This window comes from Candoia aspera, chromosome 3, assembly GCF_035149785.1.
Source record: "Candoia aspera isolate rCanAsp1 chromosome 3, rCanAsp1.hap2, whole genome shotgun sequence".
Taxonomy (NCBI): domain Eukaryota; kingdom Metazoa; phylum Chordata; class Lepidosauria; order Squamata; family Boidae; genus Candoia; species Candoia aspera.
This window is the reverse complement of record NC_086155.1, coordinates 175,501,284-175,520,477: the sequence shown is the minus strand read 5'-3', so window position 1 is coordinate 175,520,477 and position 19,194 is coordinate 175,501,284. Positions and strand designations below refer to the sequence as shown.

At 40.2% G+C, this 19,194-nt stretch overlaps 1 protein-coding gene across 5 annotated transcripts in view; it reads right to left on the bottom strand.

The window, feature by feature from the left end:
• Nucleotides 1-19,194, bottom strand: part of SULF1 (sulfatase 1) — a 123,171-nt gene that overhangs the window by 22,689 nt on the left and 81,288 nt on the right. For all 5 annotated transcript variants that reach the window (XR_010067657.1, XM_063299366.1, XM_063299364.1 and 2 more), the window contains 6 exons: nt 18,719-18,869; nt 14,963-15,138; nt 14,268-14,396; nt 13,944-14,000; nt 12,702-12,831; nt 231-447 (listed from right to left, as the gene is read on the bottom strand). Coding sequence is in view for 4 of the 5 variants with exons in the window: in XM_063299366.1 (XP_063155436.1) it covers nt 231-447; nt 12,702-12,831; nt 13,944-14,000; nt 14,268-14,396; nt 14,963-15,138; nt 18,719-18,869 (860 nt within the window). In the remaining variant the exon portion in view is untranslated. The remainder of the gene's footprint in view (nt 1-230; nt 448-12,701; nt 12,832-13,943; nt 14,001-14,267; nt 14,397-14,962; nt 15,139-18,718; nt 18,870-19,194) is intronic.

Here is a 19,194-nt window from a genome sequence, read left to right as displayed (position 1 = left end):
GTGCTTACTGATATGTCCTAAGCCTCCTCCTGTTTTGCTTTCTCCTTTTAAAACACAACAAGATGCATTTGAGACTAAGTACACTGATTCATATCCATCAAATCATCACACAAGCATGGCTGCCAGTCTGAATCCAGAGGCAGGTTCTTTCCAAACTATAGGGAACAAATGATTCTCTATCATTGCTGCCCTTCAAGATCCCTGGCTTTTCCAAATCTATCATCACCTACTTTGTACACTGGAGGTTCTCATGAAGCCTCTTCGATTTTTCCTTTGGGCCCGACTGCTCTGGTAATCAACCTCTCCACAATCACAGTCGTTTTCTTTGCTGCTATATCCCTGGGAATGTATACTCCGTGTTCTTTTTCTGATAGCAAGAATGTCACTGGCCCCTTTACATTTGTGAATACGTAGTTTTCCAGATGTGTCTTCAATGCACTGCCATTTCTGCAGGGAAAGGAAAACAAACAGTCCAGTGAAACATAGTTGGCAATAACATCCTAGTGAGCATTAATTTCTTTCTGCATCTTTTTACACATTTAATCTTCGTACTACAGAGACATTCGTACTAGCCTCATCTCACCATTACTGCATAGATACCCAGGGCACACAGGACAATTTTACACCACACTGCTGCTTTCAGATACCAACCCTGATACAACATACAGTATTGCCAGATTCTGTGCTGCAGGACCAAAAATTCGTCGGATGATTACCAGTACCATAAACTAGATTTAATGAGCACCTAGTTTGCCATATTAGAGTGCTCTGAAACTTGATATAGTCTTCCACATACTAACCTTTTATGCTCCCCTACACCCATCAAATGCTCCTTCTTTTAGATTCTTGTTTTTATATATACTTTATTTTTAATTCATGTATCTTTTATATCTTCTAGCTTTTCATATTTTTTTAAGATTTTTATTTTTACTCTGATTTATCCTCTATGCTTTTTTAATGACTGTACTCCGACCTCCTTATGCTGGTTTATGATAATAATTATATAAATAAATGAATGATTTGATTTAATTTACCCTTTTCCTTAGGCAAGTGAGTTTTTTAAAAAATGAGATGCAAACGAGGTACAAATCCTTCAGCTGAATTTTGTTGGGAAAGGATACATTTATAATTTACCAAATTTGTTCGGTATTTGCATGATTTTCATGTTCCTTTAAACTTCATTTTGGTTTTGGCTTTATCTTGGGCAGAATTGGATGAAATTTCTAAACAATGATATCCCATTTTGGGAATGAAATCATGTTCGGTTTCCAAAAATAAGACATGTATATATCCCTGTGGTCTGTAGGCAATGAAAAAGGTACAAAGCAGAGATAAGGCTACACCAAACATACCTGCACAATTTCAGAAGAAAATCAGCAGCAGTATGGAAGAGCACCTTTGATTGTTGTTGTTGTTGTTATTTGAAAAAGTTGAGGCTGAACTTCTTGCCTGTTACCAAAAGGGGTCAGCAGAACTCTGCCTATAATTTAATGTTTTAAGATGCACACAAGTTTCTTTGTTCTAAGAAAGGTGGATTTACAGCTAGTAGTGGAAAAATAATTCTGGTAGAAAAGTAATGGTTTATTTAACAAAGTTATAGCCATAGTCAATGAGAAGTGATCTGCTCATTATAACCCGGAAGCTACAACATTAGTAAGAGGATTGAGCCATCAAGTCAGTGTCAGCTCTTAGTGACTACACAGATAGATTTTCTCTAGGAGGATCTGTCCCCAACCTGGTCCTTCAGGTCTTCCAATGGTGCACCTACCACCACTGTAACTGAGCCCAGTAGGAGGATAGGTATAACTGAAGTTTATGGCATCTAATCTGTCACTCAGTAGTCCTTGAGTCAGATGGATATAAGAGTCATCGGGTGACTCTATCCTTGACGAGGAGGCACCCTGACTAAACAAGATGGCTCACTAAATATTGAAGATATCTGTGCCCATATCTACTTGAATGGAGAACTCATTCTCATAAATGCTTGTCAGGGAAAGAAAATAACAGTGGGTATTCAGGCACTGGATAGAGTTAATCCACAACTCCCCTACACAGACTCTTTCAATGTGTAGCAGAGGCTGTTTGTATCTCTAGCCTGAGGGACTCCCACTTGTTCTCCCTGCCCAGCACCTGTCAGTTGCTAAGCACAAGTGGCCTTTAAAAATTCCTCACCAAGTTGGAAAGCAGAGGAACTGTGGAAGGATGATTTCTCTCTATTCCTTCAGTGGAAGGAGATATTCTCCAGCAAGATCTCAAGGGCTGGATTCAGCTTTGCTGGTGAGAGTAGCACTGCTACTGAAGAAGCCCAGTGAAATGCCTTTCCTCATTATCTCTTCCCTTGGGATTGAACTGAAGTGTGGAGAGCCATGGAGACTGCAGATTTTTGGAGAGGTGATTATACAGTGAGACAGGGCATTTACATACATCCCATGGCCTCCCATGGCTACTTGGTACCTCGATAAGAACAAGTATACTCCACTCCATACATCAGGATTTCTCCAAAATCCTTTTCTCCTTTGAAATAACATCTTCAATAAATTCTCATTCACAGACCTGAAAGTGAAATGCTAGAAAATGTGCAGAATATTTTTTCTTTTTCTGTCACTAATATTATATGTCTCACATATTACCTGGTAATAGGGAATGGATGTCCCTTCAACTCTTCGGTTAATATTAAAATATTATCAATCATAGCACATCCTCAATCCAGCTTAATATGGATAGAGGAGTTGGAATTCATATCTCGAAACTAATTTGATAAACCTGCAGCACTGAAGCTGAGGAGCAAAATATTAGACATAACTACTGTGCCTTGTTTTTCAAAAGACTACAGCATAAAATTCCACTCCCTGAAGAACTTTCAGATCTTATTTCTGACCTAGCTGTTTCATGGGAATAAGATCAGGTTTACCAACAAGGGATTGAATGTTTCAAGCACATGTTTCAAGTACATGTTTCAAGCACAATCTAAAGGTAGGCATCAGTGGAAGTCTAGGTGTGTGGACTCATAATTCACAATAAGTGATAACTACTTGAAGTGCATTTATGCTACAGTTCTTGGACTGCCAGAATACTGTGTGTAATTTTCAGAGAATATCCAAGGTAATTAATAGGGCAATGCTATCTTTATGTTTTTTACACTCAGAAATAAAAGTAATACACTCATTCCAGTACAGATAGTCCTTGCCTTATGACCATTCATTTGGCAACTGTTCAAAGTTAACGATGGCGCTGAAAAAACGTGACTTACAACCTGTCCTTGCACTTAACAGCCGTCGCAGAATTCCTGCAGTCACGTGATCAAAAGTTGGGTGCTTGGCAACTGGCATGTATTTATGACAGTTGCAGTGTCCCGGGGTCATGTGATCACCATTTGTGACCTTCCCAGCCAGCTTCCAACAACCAAAATCAATTGGGAACTGCGTGATTCACTTAACAATAGCAGCAAAAAATGTCATAAAATTCTGTGTGGTCACATGATGCCTCGCTTAATGACCGCACCACTTAACAGTGAATTTTCCAATCCCTATTGTGGTCATAAATCAAGGATTACCTATACCAAAATTGTAAAATATGTACTACTTGCCAAAAATTTGCATTTGTTTCCTTATCATTGGTGTTTTCATAATTCCGGTTGGAGATAGGCAAATTATTCTTATATTATAGATGGAGAACTGCATGTTGCCCAAGTTCATCTGATAGAACCATAATAGAACAGCAAAGATTTCTACTGATTTTCCCAGGAATGCCTAATGCTTCATTCTGACCATGAAACTTAGACAACTTACAGGTATAAAAATATATAGGCCTGCTTATCCTGACTGTATGTATAATGGCTCTCTATTAGATGAGGCATTGCCACCCTTTCCCAGAGCAGTCCCTGACCTTGCGCTTCCATCCTCTTCCTATATTTTTTTCTGAAATTATTCTCACAGATCTAGCTATCTGAAATAAACTTGTCATGTCTGTTCAAGAAATTACCAAGAGAACCAATGGTGACAAACACAATTCTGGAAAGATTTGCAATAAACCACATGAGGTAGATTTTGATGCTCTCCCTTTATTGGTTTTTGTAAGAGTGTTAATATAGCTTTGTATTCAACATCATTAAAGTGCAATAAATGTCCCACTGAAGTCTATAAAGTGAACACCATTTATTTAATATGCTGTGACAGCTTGAGACAGCCACAAAAGACTTTCATGTAATAAGGAAATTAATTACATCATCTACAGAATATGTCTCAGTGATAGTCACGCCTGAAGGTTAGGGAAAGAAACACTGCCAGCTGACAATTCAAGCTTTAAATATGCTGGAAAGTTGGACTGCCAAGGCATAAAAAGTACATAAAAAGTAAAGAACTTGTTCATAGGTTTCAGCAAGAATTAAATCTGCTCAACTCGGTCTGCATTGCAATGTACGTGGTAAAAGAAGAGATCAGTCAAGAATGACTGGGTGCTGAATGAAGGTGGACTGAATATACAGGTAGTCCTCGGTTAATAACCACTTGTTCAGCAACCATTTGAAGTTACAAAGGCACTGAATGAGTGGTGGTTATGACTGGTCCTCAAAGTTCCAGCCGCCCCAGTGCCCCTGCAGTCAGATAATCGCAATCTGGGCACTTGGCAACTGGCTTGCAATGGCTTATGATGGTTGCAGCGTCCCACATCATGTGATTGTGATTTGCGACCTTCCCTGCTGCTTTCCCACAAGCAACTTCAATGGGGAAGCCAGCAGGGAAGCTAACAAGCTGCTCAGGTAAGTCTCCCCCACCTGTGCACCCTCTCCCAGCCCCTCTGTGCTTACTCCATGTCTCCCTGGCCACTTGTGCACCCTTGCACACCCTCTCCCACCTGGCAGCAGCCACCCCAAGCCCTGCCGCGCTTGCACTATGCCTCCTCTGCCACTCGCGCACCCTCGTGTACCCTCCCTGACCGGCAGCAGCCACTTACCTGCCTGCCAGCCTGCTTGTGAACTGCCTGGGACTTGCAACTTCTTGCTAGCTTTTCCACTGACTTTGGCTGTTGGAAGCCAGCAGGAAGTTGTGAGGAGGTGCTTGCTTAAGGACTCATGATCCTCGCTTAACAACAGCAATGGGGACTGCAGGGATTGCCGTTGCTAAGTGATGTGGTCATGTGACATCGCACTTTACAACTGCATCTCTTAGTGGTGGAAATTCTGGTCCCAACTGCCCTCATAACTCAAGGCCTACCTGTAAAAGGCAGTGACCAGTAGAAAGAAGTATGTTACAGTTGTTTGGTCATACAGGGAGAAGGAATAGGATTGACTTGCACAAAATATATTTGAAGGAAGAGTGAATGGGTTGAGATGAAAGGGAAGACTGAGAAAACCTTGGTTGGATGGAGTTGATGAAACCCTCAAATAGAAAGAAGTTTAAAGAAAAGGAAATGTATGAATTTGCGTATATGTGGACATGACTGAGACAAAGATGGTTTGCAAGCATAGAAAGGTAATGAAGAGGTATAGTGAGTTACGATGGTGTAAACTAGCTTTAGCTATGTTTCCTTTATTTATCTCATGCCTGAAAATTTCTTTTACTTACTCCTTCTTACTCCTTTTCTGTGCTTTGCATAATGTTGCTTAACCTGTCCAAAAATACTGTGATAAGAATGTAGACATGTACTTATGCATGTGAATTTTCCTGCATACCACAAGTCTATGCTACCTTTCCTGTGCTACCTTCATCCTACATGACAGTATATAGTAGTGGGAAAAGGCATTAGCTTGCCCTCATCATTGTCCCTTTCAACACACACAAACAGAGTCTGGATTTTAGACTGATAATCATGCTTAATGTGGCTGATAATCATGCTTAACTGTGTAAAATATTACACAGTTGTATTGAAATCAGTGATGTTTTTATGCAGAATAATAATATTAAATGCTTTTAATGGGTTCTTGGGACTTTCTCAATAACTACTATCTAGCTTTTATCTGCTGAAGTGTTTTTTATCACTATTCTGCGAACTTCCATAAAAATGACCTTCACCAGACTGTGAATGAAGACTCCTTTTGTGAGCAAACAAGCCAAAGAAGACTATCCATTAAGCTACATTATATGTCTAAAACAGTGTTTCTTAACCTTGGCAACTTTAAGATGTGTGGACCCTTGCTGACTGGGGAGTTCTGGGAGTTGAAGTCCACACATCTTAAAGTTGCCAAGGTTGAGAAACACTGGTCTTGGGTAGTATATGCTCCTTGATTAATTGCAGCAGTACTTTTAGTGCTGAAAATTTGTGACATGCTGAGAAATATCTAACAGAAGAATGAATCAAAATGAAAATGAAAATTGCCTTTGGAGTGAAAAAAACCAGCATTTTATGAAACAGCAAATGGATTAACAAAAACAAAGTAAAACACTTTCTCCATTTTTTTACAGCTGCCTTCCCCTTTTTTCCCCTCAGCCTCTGATAGTAATCAAGAGACTTAAACAAGACGCCATTTAACAATCACAGATGCCGGTGCTGTATCTCCTGACCTGGAATTGATCTACTTCCTTTTTTATACCAACTTAATACTGCAGTAATGGATTTGCTAATTATCATCAATAGATGCTTCTTTTCAGTCAGGGGCAGACTGAAAATGGCTAGACTAGGAATATTTCATTTACTTTCTGGGACACTGGAGAAAGTGGCATATCTTTAACTCTTCTCCAAATTTTGCAAGAACGTTCTTGTCAAAAAATAAACCAACTGGAGTGTAATGTACAGTATATTTAAAAAATTATGCAAATTTGTGAAGTTCTAAAAAAAGGCGTAACTAAGGCAAGAATAAAATGGCACAGACATGCATACTGATACTTTTGAGAAAACAGACTGATCTAACTATCTGGAACTAACTTGCTCTGCTTTTTTTCATTTCTGCCTCCAATAAAATTATCAATTGCTGGATACCCTGAATAAGAAAGACAGACTGTGTTTGCCATTCCATTGGGCCAGCTGGGAAACAGAGGTAATCAGATAGTAACATCATATGAGAGCATATTCAACACAGTTCTATTCTGGAGAATAGAGATAGCTAATGCCCTTAGAACATTTACTCCATTGGGAGACTTCCAGTGTGGCCATGGTGAGCTGAACATCTTCAAGGGCGCAGGGACAGCATTGTGGCAGAGCCTGGCAACCAGAAGGTGAATTCTGGCTGTCTTTAATATCTCCGGAAAAAGAAGAGATTGTGAGATTGCCCACATGCACTCCAGACAGCTGCTCCTCACAAGTAGACTGCAGGAACCAAAGTTTTTGTGGTCGGCTTGTGAGTGGAACAGCTGGGAGTTGAAGGAGTTCCATCAAGCTCACAGCCTGTATGAACAAAAAGCTCAGTCAAGCCTCAATTCTTAATCACTTTTGGAATTGCTTTTTAATTGCTTTTCAACTATTAAGAACCTTTGGATCAGCAAGTTTTACAGCATTCACAGGGTAAGTCTCCTTCAATCCTTGGAGAAAGAAGTTTTAAGTGCAAGATTAAGGATTTTTAAAAAATTGGGAATAAACAGCAAAAGGGTGACTACACTTTTGATTTCAGAAAGTTATAAATGGATTAAGGGTCCAGAGGGATTTGAAATAATTTTGAAATTAATTATAAGAAACCTTCCCATGGGGAAATGCTGTTGTTTAGTGAAAAAAATGCTAAGATGGGATTTTGAAGGTTGGACGCTAAAGGGAACCAGAAAGAACTAAAGATAATTAAAGGAGAAGAACACTTAAATTTGACTCACTAGTACAGAATGGAGCAAAATACTCTAACTTTGGATGAATTCAAATGAATTTGGGAACAATGGACTCAGAAGTTAATCTTAAAATTGCCTGCTGTTTTGGACAAACTGGATTTAAAAGAGGTTACAGAAGATGAACATGTTTTACTGAGCAAGACTGAAGCTGAGGCTGATTTGAATGTGGATTTAAAAATGACAAGTTATACAGGTAGTCCTCACTTAACAACTGCAATTGGGACCAGAATTTTGGTTGCTAAGTGATCTAGTTGTTAAGTGAAGCATCATGTGACTGGACCCAATTTTACAACCATTTTTACCATGGTCATTAAGTGAATCACTGCCATCGTTAAGCGAATTCTGGTGGTTGTTAAAGCGAATCAATGGTTCCCTATTGATTTGGCTTGTCAGAAGCTGGCTGGGAAGGTTACAAATCGTGATCACGTGACCACAGGATGCTGCAACCAGTGGTAAATGTGAACCGGTTGCCAAGCACCCAAATCGCAATCATGTGATTGCGCGGGTGTTGTGATGGTTATAACTTCAAGGACAGGTTGTAAGTAACATTTTTAGCACCATCATATCTCTGAACTGTCATTAAACAAATGGTCATTAAGCGGGGACTACCTGTAAGGAACTTCAGCAAAGGATCGTTACCTTGTCGTGGTGCTGGAGCTTGAGCACCTCAATGATGCCATGAGCTAAACCGTGAAGGGCCACCCAAGACGGGAAGGTCATGACAGAGAGGTCAGACTAAATGTGATCCCTGGGGAAGGTAATGGCAACCCACCCCAGTATTCTTGCCGTGAAAACTAAATGGATCAGTACAACCAGAGATATGTTGGTATACCATCGGAAGATGAGACCCCCAGGTTGGAAGATGGTCAAAGTGCTACTGGGGAGGAACAGAGGATGAGTTCAACTAGCCCCAGACATGATGACACAGCTAGCTCAAAGCCAAAAGGATGGCTAGCAGCCGACGGTGCTGGTGGTGAACGGCGAATCCGATGTTCTAAGGATCAACACACCATTGGAACCTGGAATGTAAGATCAATGAGCCAGGGCAAATTGGATGTGGTTATTGGTGAGATGTCAAGGTTAAAGATAGACATTTTGGGCATCAATGGACTGGAATGGGCCACTTCACATCAAATGACCACCAGATCTACTACTGTGGACAAGAGGACCACAGAAGAAATGGAGTAGCCTTCATAATTAATAGTAAAGTGGCTAAAGCAGTGCTTGGATACAATTAAAAAAATGATAGAATGATCTCAGTTTGAATTCAGGGCAAGCCATCTAACATCACAGTGATCCAAATATACGCCCCAACCACAGATGCTGAAGAAGCTGAAGTAGAGCAGCTCTATGAGGATCTGCAGCACCTACTGGACAACATACCTAAAAGAGATGTTATTTTCATCACAGGAGACTGGAATGCTAAGGTGGGCAGTCAAATGACACCTGGAATTATGGGTAAACATGGCCTGGGAGAACAAAATGAAGCAGGACAAAGGCTGATAGAATTTTGCCAAGACAACTCACTCTGCATAACACTCTCTTCCAACAACCTAAGAGACTGCTTTATACATGGACTTCACCAGATGGACAACACCGAAATCAGATTGACTACATCCTTTGCAGCCAAAGGTGGCGGACATCTATACAGTCGGTAAAAACAAGACCTGGAGCTGATCACGAACTTCTTATTGCACAAATTAGGATCAGACTAAAGAGATCAGGGAAGACCCACAGATCAGCTAGATATGAGCTCACTAATATTCCTAAGGAATATGCAGTGGAGGTGAAGAATCGATTTAAGGGACTGGACTTAGTAGATAGGGCCCCAGAAGAACTCTGGACAGAAGTTCGCAACATTGTTCAGGAGGCGGCAACAAAATACATCCCAAAAAAAGAGAAAACCAAGAAGGCAAAATGGCTGTCTGCTGAGACACTAGAAGTAGCCCAAGAAAGAAGGAAAGCAAAAGGCAGATGTTACTACGGGGAACACCATTGCTTTAACTATGCGGACCTTTGTTGTCAGTGTGATGTCTCTGCTCTTAACTATTTTATCGAGATTTTTAACAAAAGGAGCTATGCCCAATTAAATGCAAAATTCCAGAGGTTAGCCAGAAGAGATAAGGAATCATTTTTAAACAAGCAATGCGTGGAAGTGGAAGAAGACAATAGAATAGGAAGGACAAGAGACTTCTTCCAGAAAATTAGAAACATCGGAGGTAAATTCCAGGCCAAAATGGGTATGATCAAAAACAAAGATGGCAAGGACCTAACAGAAGAAGAGATCAAGAAAAGGTGGCAAGAATATACAGAAGACCTGTATAGGAAGGATAAAAATATCGGGGATAGCTTTGACGGTCAGTGAGCTAGAGCCAGACATCCTCAAGAGTGAGGTTGAATGGGCCTTAAGAAGCATTGCTAAGAACAAGGCAGCAGGAGACGACGGCATCCCAGCTGAACTGTTCAAAATCTTGCAAGATGATGCTGTCAAGGTAATGCATGCTATATGCCAGCAAATTTGGAAAACACAAGAATGGCCATCCGATTGGAAAAAATCAACTTATATCCCCATACCAAAAAAGGGGAACACTAAAGAATGTTCAAACTATCGAACAGTGGCACTCATTTCACATGCCAGTAAGGTAATGCTCAAGATCCTGCAAGGTAGACTTCAGCAATTCATGGAGCGAGAATTGCCAGATGTACAAGCTGGGTTTAGAAAAGGCAGAGGAACTAGGGGCCAAATTGCCAATATCCGCTGGATAATGGAAAAAGCCAGGGAGTTTCAGAAAAACATCTATTTCTGCTTTATTGACTATTCTAAAGCCTTTGACTGTGTGGACCATAACAAATTGTGGCAAGTTCTTAGTAGTATGGGGATACCAAGTCATCTTGTCTGCCTCCTGAAGAATCTGTATAACGACCAAGTAGCAACAGTAAGAACAGACCACGGAACAACAGACTGGTTTAAGATTGGGAAAGGAGTACGGCAGGGCTGTATACTCTCACCCTACCTATTCAACTTGTATGCAGAACACAAGGCTGGAGTTAAAATCGCTGGAGGAAACATTAACAATCTCAGATATGCAGATGATACCACTTTGATGGCTGAAAGCGAAGAGGAACTGAGGAGCCTTATGATGAAGGTGAAAGAAGAAAGTGCAAAAGCTGGCTTGCAGCTAAACCTCAAAAAAACCCAAGATTATAGCAACCACCTTGATTGATAACTGGCAAATAGAGGGAGAAAATGTAGAAGCAGTGAAAGACTTTGTATTTCTAGGTGTGAAGATTACTGCAGATGCTGACTGCAGTCAGGAAATCAGAAGACGCTTAATCCTTGGGAGAAGAGCAATGACAAATCTCAATAAAATAGTTAAGAGCAGAGACATCACACTGACAACAAAGGTCCGCATAGTTAAAGCAATGGTGTTCCCCGTCGTAACATATGGCTGCGAGAGCTGGACCATAAGGAAGGCTGAGAGAAGGAAGATCGATGCTTTTGAACTGTGGTGTTGGAGGAAAATTCTGAGAGCGCCTTGGACTGCAAGAAGATCCAACCAGTCCATCCTCCAGGAAATAAAGCCAGACTGCTCACTTGAGGGAATGATAGTAAAGGCAAAACTGAAATACTTTGGCCACATAATGAGAAGACAGGACAGCCTGGAGAAGATGCTGGTGCTAGGGAGAGTGGAGGGCAAAAGGAAGAGGGGCCGACCAAGGGCAAGGTGGATGGATGATATTCTAGAGGTGACGGACTCATCCCTGGGGGAGTTGGGGGTGTTGATGACCAACAGGAAGCTCTGGCGTGGGCTGGTCCATGAAGTCACGAAGAGTCGGAAGCACCTAAACGAATAACCAACAACAAACTATATGGAAAAAGATGTTATACCGGATATACATATGAACTGGCTGATGTCTTAATAATTAAAAGGGATATACAAATAACAAATCAGAAGAGTGACTTGGATAATTTTCTTATTTGGGATTTACAAAAGCGACTTTAAGTTTTGAAGGATTTTCTGAGAAGAGACAAAGAGAAAATGAAAAGAAATCAAGTTCTGGGACATTATTTAGAGGGATTAAAGATCAAAATTGTTAAAGTCAAAGGGAAGGAATATAAAGTTGATTTATCTGATCAAGGTTAAAATATACACAGTATGTTGTTTTCTGGTAACCCTTAATGCATTTTTGCTGATTAAGGCTGAATGATGAGACTTTAAGAATTTGTTTATAGATAAAAGATGAGGTATGGGAAGAAGAGATCTTTTGTTGTATTCTCAGAGAAGGTGATAAGTTATAACTTGGTGTGATTAAGGGGGAAGTCTTTATTTCTTTTCTTTTTCTTTACTATATTTTTTCCTTCTTTTCTATTTTTACTTATATTTTCTTTTCTGCACTTTCTATCCCTCTTTTTTCATTCTTTTTTACTTTTTTAGTTTGTATTAGTCTTTTATCTTCGTAACTGCAAACTTCAATAAAATTATTATTAGAAAAAAAAGAATTTGCTCCATTGGTGAACATGCATTTCACTAGCCCACTGTGATTGCAGAGGTGATGGATCAGAATTCAGATAAAACTAATGTGGATGTCCCATCTTGTTTGACTGTAATTTAATTTATCTAACTTAAGTGCTGCCTGACTCCAGACCAATTCCAGACAATATAACAAAACAAAATAAAAATACAAAACACAAAGGATGGGAGCCAGATCGGGCAGGCACCATGATGGAGAAGAGACACTTCCTGGGTCCTGATAGTTGACACTGTTTAATTGAAGGGACCAAACTGCCCAACCTTGAAAGTTCTTACTGGCTGGGCAGAAACCATGTGAGATAGGTGGTCCCTTAAATAGCTGCCCCCCATGCCATGTGTCATCAAATTAATCACTGCATTATCACATCAGCTCTTAAAGAAGTATGAGGTATAATTAAATATTATGTGATCATCTGCTGCTTACCTGGCCAGGTTGCTCACAAGCTGTTTGGTACCGTGTTTGCTGACACAATTCTTTTACTCTCTCATACTTGGGCAAGTGATTTGACTGCTGGGCATTTTTGCCCAATTCCTCCTTCTTACGCAAAAATTTGCTTTAAAAAGAAAAGAGGCAGTCCTTTTGAGTATTTATGAATAATATACATGATTCAAAACAGAAGTGTCTCCATGAAGCAGAAGTGAGTCAATAAGGACTGTCAATTGTTTATCAGAGAATTAAGATGCAATGCATTTGAGATACAGATGTCAGGGTGAGAACTGAGAAGAGCTTTAGTCTAAAGAGATCTTTGAGCATTTCTCTATTCCAGCCAAACGTACATCTTCGAACACATCTCAGAATATGGGAATACGTAGGCACATGTAGGTCAATGAATCCAACCTCTTGCTCAGAGTATGAGTCCCAAGGAAGCTTAACTAGAAACTAGACACAAACCTTTTACAGAAGCAAATTCCAGGGCAGTGAATGAGGATAGTCTTACATGACTTATGCATGTTCATGAGGGGATCTGAAAAGAGTTTCTGTGTGCTCAGTTCCTTCCAATGTACAGATGTCCACATTTTGCAGGGGGAATATAATAACGTGGAAGCTGCCAAGAGATGGAAGGATCCCTTTCTTAGCCCACGTACTTTGGCAGCCCCCTTGCCCGTGCTGAACAAGCTTCTGTGGTTTGGGCCTCAGTTGTGATAATATTTGACTCAAGCAAGGATGAAGAGAGGTGAACCAGCAGTGTCTTTTGCCAAAGGAGTGAAAAAAAGAGAAAAGAACTGATTCTCTTCTCTAGGCATGCTGGCTTGTGAGGGAGGGTGCAGTCCTGAAGCCAAACCAATTTTATTCTTACTAAAATGTCTGGTTTCGGTGTTTTGTTCCTTTCCTCAGTTCCTAGAGGGTGCTATTGGGGAAAGAGGGAAAGGCTTTTTGTGTGACCAAACTGTGGAGATGCAAAGCAGATCACACCCAGAAGAGTCTGGGCGGAAGGGGCCCAAATATTGTTCCTTTCTTTCCTTATCTTTCTTCCCATTCCCTAACACATCCAAGATAGTTTTCTTTTACGGTTCAGGTCATCCTGCCAAGGCAAGGAATGAGCTTCATAACCTGCATTGTTAATAGTAGCAAAACAAGGTAGAACAAAGGATGAGTCTGTATACCAAATTAACAGAGTTGCCCACCAGGGAATTTTCCCAGAACTCTTTCAGCTCCAATAATTACCCTCTTTCCACTAGGAATGTATCACGCCAAATTTTGGTTTTCTTGTTTGTTCGAAACCTGAAATCAAAATAATAATATTTACTGTTAGCATCCATGACTATGCTTGACTATGCAATTAAAGATGCCCAATTTATTTTTTCTCCTAGCAAATTATTTGCTCACAACTTCCCACAATTTTATAAATACACTCTTTAAAATAGTTTTGTGTGCCGGGATAGCAACGGTCACTTGCACTTGTTTAGGCATGATTCATTTTCCATCTGCTTCACAATTTAACTCAGGCACTTGCTATTGAATAGGCATCAAGAAAGTGCTTCAGCTCACCTGTTCCCTGGTTTTTCAAGGTCCAGAAGTTTTAGAATAGATTTGCCATCCATATCTGGAGGTGTCTCAAGTCCTGCAATATCCAAAACTGTTGGAGCAAGGTCAATATTCAGCACCATGTGAGATACTCTGCAAATTAACAGAAAAGGTCAGAGCTGTATTATGCACATTAGCAGGAACATTTTAAATCTTTGTAGAATTTGAGTGTCATTTTATACAAGTGTGGCACCTTAAGACAACATTGTATGCGATGGAAGTTTCAAGTATCTTCCAAGTTGCCCTTACCGGCCTGTGGATTAGGACGAGGCATGCTAATTTCAGGTTGTACTAAGTTATGCAATGAGGTGAAGCAGCTACGCTACTTGAGTCAGCAAACTCATGGCTAAATATTTATATACCCTGAAAAGCCACAGTGAGTGAAATATATCCTCACATGACCCCATTACAGTTTTAGCAGCAAGCAGCAAAATAACTGTACAGGGCTATAATAATAATAAAAAGGAATATCTCATTATACTTGTAGCAAACTTTTGGAAAGAATAATATTTACAAAGTAACAAAAAGATGCTCTTCTTTGTTAATGCTTTGCAATAATCTGGATGAAAGAAATCAGCCACTAAGAATGACAATCAAATGTGCTTACAAATATTTTACATTAGGTACAACAGCTGTGCTGCAGACATAGGAGAACGTACACTGATCCCGGCTCTATACTTGGACCACGAATAAAGAAAGGAACACGAATATCAAAGTCATATGGCATTGACTTTCCCTTGACCAGTCCAAACTGTCCAATATGGTAACCATGATCAGCAGTGTAAATAATGTAAGTATTTTCCAGTTCTCCAGTTTCCACTAGCGTATGATATAACTGAAATACAAGAAATGGAGAAAAATCAGTGCAAAGAAATGCTAAATCAATCATTACAAATACACATATAGCAGTATTTACAAAGTTTACATTTAAACAATTCTGTAGGGTTGTGTCACTAATAAACCAATTAAAATCCAGAAATCATCAAACATTTGTTATATGCTTCTAGAAGAGATTGTGCAAATTCAATCAGATATTGAAATGAGCATTGTTAGAGCTTAACGCTTCAAACAAAATGCATGCACTTCATCAGTTGTTTCAAGATTGGAACAAAGCATAGTACTTTGTCCTGATTCTGGAATAAAGCTAGTCTGTTTCAAGGCTGAAACAGTTGAATCTTTCAGCCATTATGAGAGTGGCAACAGGAGTTTGGTGCTGAGGATTTCTTTTTTGTTTTTAATTCCTAGTCTACCAATATGAGAGCAGGACTTTGGCTTGGCTTATCTGAAAGGTCCTGGGGTACTTAAGGAAGAGTGGCTCAGTCAACAGCCATTCAGTCTGCTGCTCCAGTGAAAGAGGGGAACTGCTGCAGCTGACCACCTGCAACAGGACTGCTCCAGCTGGACCTTGGTGAGTATATCAGGCTGTCTGCCTTCAAGGCAACCCCATCCCCATGGTCCATCCTAGTTTAGTGTGCTTATTCTTCAGTTTCAATGCAGTGTAGTAAGTATGAGATGGGGGGATTGATTCCCCCTCCCCTTTCTGTGCTTTTCAGTTATTTCTTACACATAAAGACACACACTTATATGTTACATAGAACCCTTTCTTTTTGCTTTTATTTTTCTTTCACCTTTCCTTTACAGTCCCCCTCCATTTTAAGGCTAGATAGCTAGATCCAGCTTATCCTCCCTATAAAACTCTACTCCTCAAAGCCATGACTGGAAGAGGCAGAGGAATAGCTAAAGAGAGAGATGCTAGTCAGAAAGAAGGGCCAAGGCAGGATTTGCTGGTCAAGGGAGGAGGAGGAAGCAACTGCACAGAGGCTTGACTTAATAATATATTATTCTGGTGGCACACCAGCCAGCATCATAATGGAAGAAGCGCAGGCCAGGGAATGGGCTCTTCCCTCACCACAAATAGAGGAGAGAGGCTGCTGACTCCAATCAGCAGCTAACAGCTCCTATTAGCAAGCCACTGGCAGCCACTTGAGCATCACTCCCTATCCATATATGGCCAATGGTGCAGCATGAGTGCTGTCCTTCAGATACTAACTCATCTGGGTCACACTCAGAGCCAATCATTGATTCACCTGAGTAATTCTGGATGAGTCATTGGCCCAGACTGAGAATTGCACACTGGATGTGGCTCTTGTGCATAAATGCAACAACAACACCTGAGCAGTGCTAACACTGGATGGAGATCAATGCAATTCACTTGCAATGTAGGTTAGAGTCTCCCTAGTCATCACATCACCTGGGTTGGGATTCAGCTAGCACTAGAGGTAGAAGGCAGAAGGAAGAGCTGCTACTAAGGCAACAGTCAGATAAAAGGGGTCTGAGTCCAGGCCAAGAATGTAATGTGAGTAAATGTCTTAAACAAGCCCTTCCCTACTTCACATGAAGATAAAAGGAAGGAGGGGAGAACGCATTCAGACTTGCAAGATTCTGTTACTATAGCTTTACAATAACAGTAGTACTGACCTATGGGGTATTGGTTTCCTCGTCTGATCTACTGTGAAGGGCTGACAATATTCTTCCCATCTTTATTATGCGTATCTAGTGATGGTGCTGCTGGACCCTGGTTGCTAACCGGCTGGTAAGATAGGATGCACTGGCTCTGAGACCACACATGTATACCTATCGCCTTATAGACCTGGACGTGATTCTCTGGACAGCAGCAGACTAGGCCACAGCCCAGTCGGAGGAAGAAGACAGCTAATACCTTTTTGCCTCTGCCTGCCTATTTGGTAAGTAAGTTATTGCTATTTTTAAAAAGAAATTCTGCTATGGCAAAACTTAAGTTCATGATACAGATAGTAGGTAGGTAAATACAAAAGGATATGTGTTCTTATGAGTATGAGTATAACTGGGCTACACACAATAATGCTGCTAAGCTTTATTTGCTTTGGGATGATTTGTTGAACCTTTCTGGAAGTGTGCAGTCTGTGCAAGGGTCTGATGACTTGCTGAGGCTGAGTTTCCAGAGTGCATTTAAAAATGCAAAGACTGACATGTGGAATTGTTTGATGAGCTTTTGATTTCTCTTCTGTTTATCTTTTGCTGACTCAGCGGTGGTTGTGTGAATGACACGTGTGTGAGTATGCAATCAAATGCAAATCAATACATGAGCACATAATTGTCCTGGTTGTTGTCCTGACCAGAGCTTTACAGAATACATTTTAGTCTTGTTCTACTGGACCAATATTTTCATTCTGTTCTTTTTTCCTGCCAGAATTATAATTAAGCATTTTAATCAGCAAGCAGTGCTTAACTTAAAAAATTATTTGGAATCATAATAACAAACCTGATAGAAATGGGAACACCCACAAGAAATCAACTTTTTTGTCTGTGTCTGCATCTGCATCTGGCTGCTTCTAGCTTGGCTGGTTGGCTTTTCCTAACTAATTGCAGGCTGGCCTTTACTGTAGAATGTCAGTGAGACTTTCTAACTTCCTCTCCTTAGCCTGTGCTGTGTTGTTGAGCACCCCAGGGATGTGTTTAAAGGTATTGAAGACCTTTGTTCTCTTTCCTGAAAACCTTACAGGCTTTTCTAAGTTAATGGTTATGTAAAAAATGCTTTTCCTATGGGATTTTTAAAACAACGTTTTTCTTTGCCTCTTTCCCCAATCGTTCTGCAAGTTCATTGGCCAGCATTCACCTAATTTTTTGTGGCCCTGGGCTGCAAAACAAGGCAGTAAGGATCTGACTCCAGGTTCTCATTGTCCCCTGGGACCAGAGCATGCAACCTGTTTTAAGTTTGATTATGATGAAATCCTGAAACTGTTTTGAGGTTTGTTCTGTTGGAATGTTTCAGGTGGGGCTGTTTGTTCCAGGTTTGAAACAAGGCACATTTTCTATTTCATGTGCACCCTGGGAAGCTTTGGTAGGTCTCTGAAGTTCTGATGTGCTCCAGGTCATATGAATCTAGCTGCAAAACAAGCAACTATGACTGTAAAATTAAACTATAGAGACTATCAGTATCACAGAAAGTCCCTTAAATGTGTTCAAATACAACTTATAGGATTTTTCTGCCTCTTCTTTTTCATTACCTGCTGAAATGAACCTATCAAACTATTTACAATGAATACAGGACATATTTCAAATAACCTAAGGAAGATCATATTACGGAATGTATTTAATTAGTACAGAATATGGAGGAACTCATACTCTGCAATGCTTCACTACACCTCCCTTGTGTATATGCTATCTATTTTACCTGAAGAAATCATATCCTTTCTTTATGTACTTGGTTTGCCTTTCAGTCTGTACTGGTGAAAGAATGAAAGGAATAAGAATTGGGGATTAATATAAATGTGGAATTAAGTAGAATTCTGGGACAAGGATTTTTTATTACAGCAGTATTCAAAACAGCAGAATCTAGTACTACAGAATGGCTTTAAGCATTTTTGTTTGCTTACCCTTTCCATAGAATCATCAACCGACAGCAGAGTTTGAAGTCTTTTGCGTTGCAAGATATTTGTAAATTCCATATGGATGGGAAGCATAGGCCCTGTATATTGCATGATCCAATGCTTATCCATATTGGGTGCATAGTTGTAACTCGGAGTTCTGGGGGAAAAGATGATATAGATTAAGCTCCAACAGAAGAGAATATCTGTAACTCAGCATTGAACTGTGGAGTCTTGGTGCTCTCTGAGCTTGGTTGTTTGCTTGCAGACACTTCATTAACCTACTAGGGTAGCCAGACTAACTAATGAAGTTACCTAGTTGGATAATGAGACATCTGCAAGCAAACAACCAAGCTTGGAGAGCAGCAAGAACTCCATAGATTAAGCTATTTCTCGTTTCTAATGCAATATCTGCACCTTTCACTATAACTCATGTAATGTACATCAACAGATCTTTCAGAAAAAAAATGGCAAGATTATGAGAT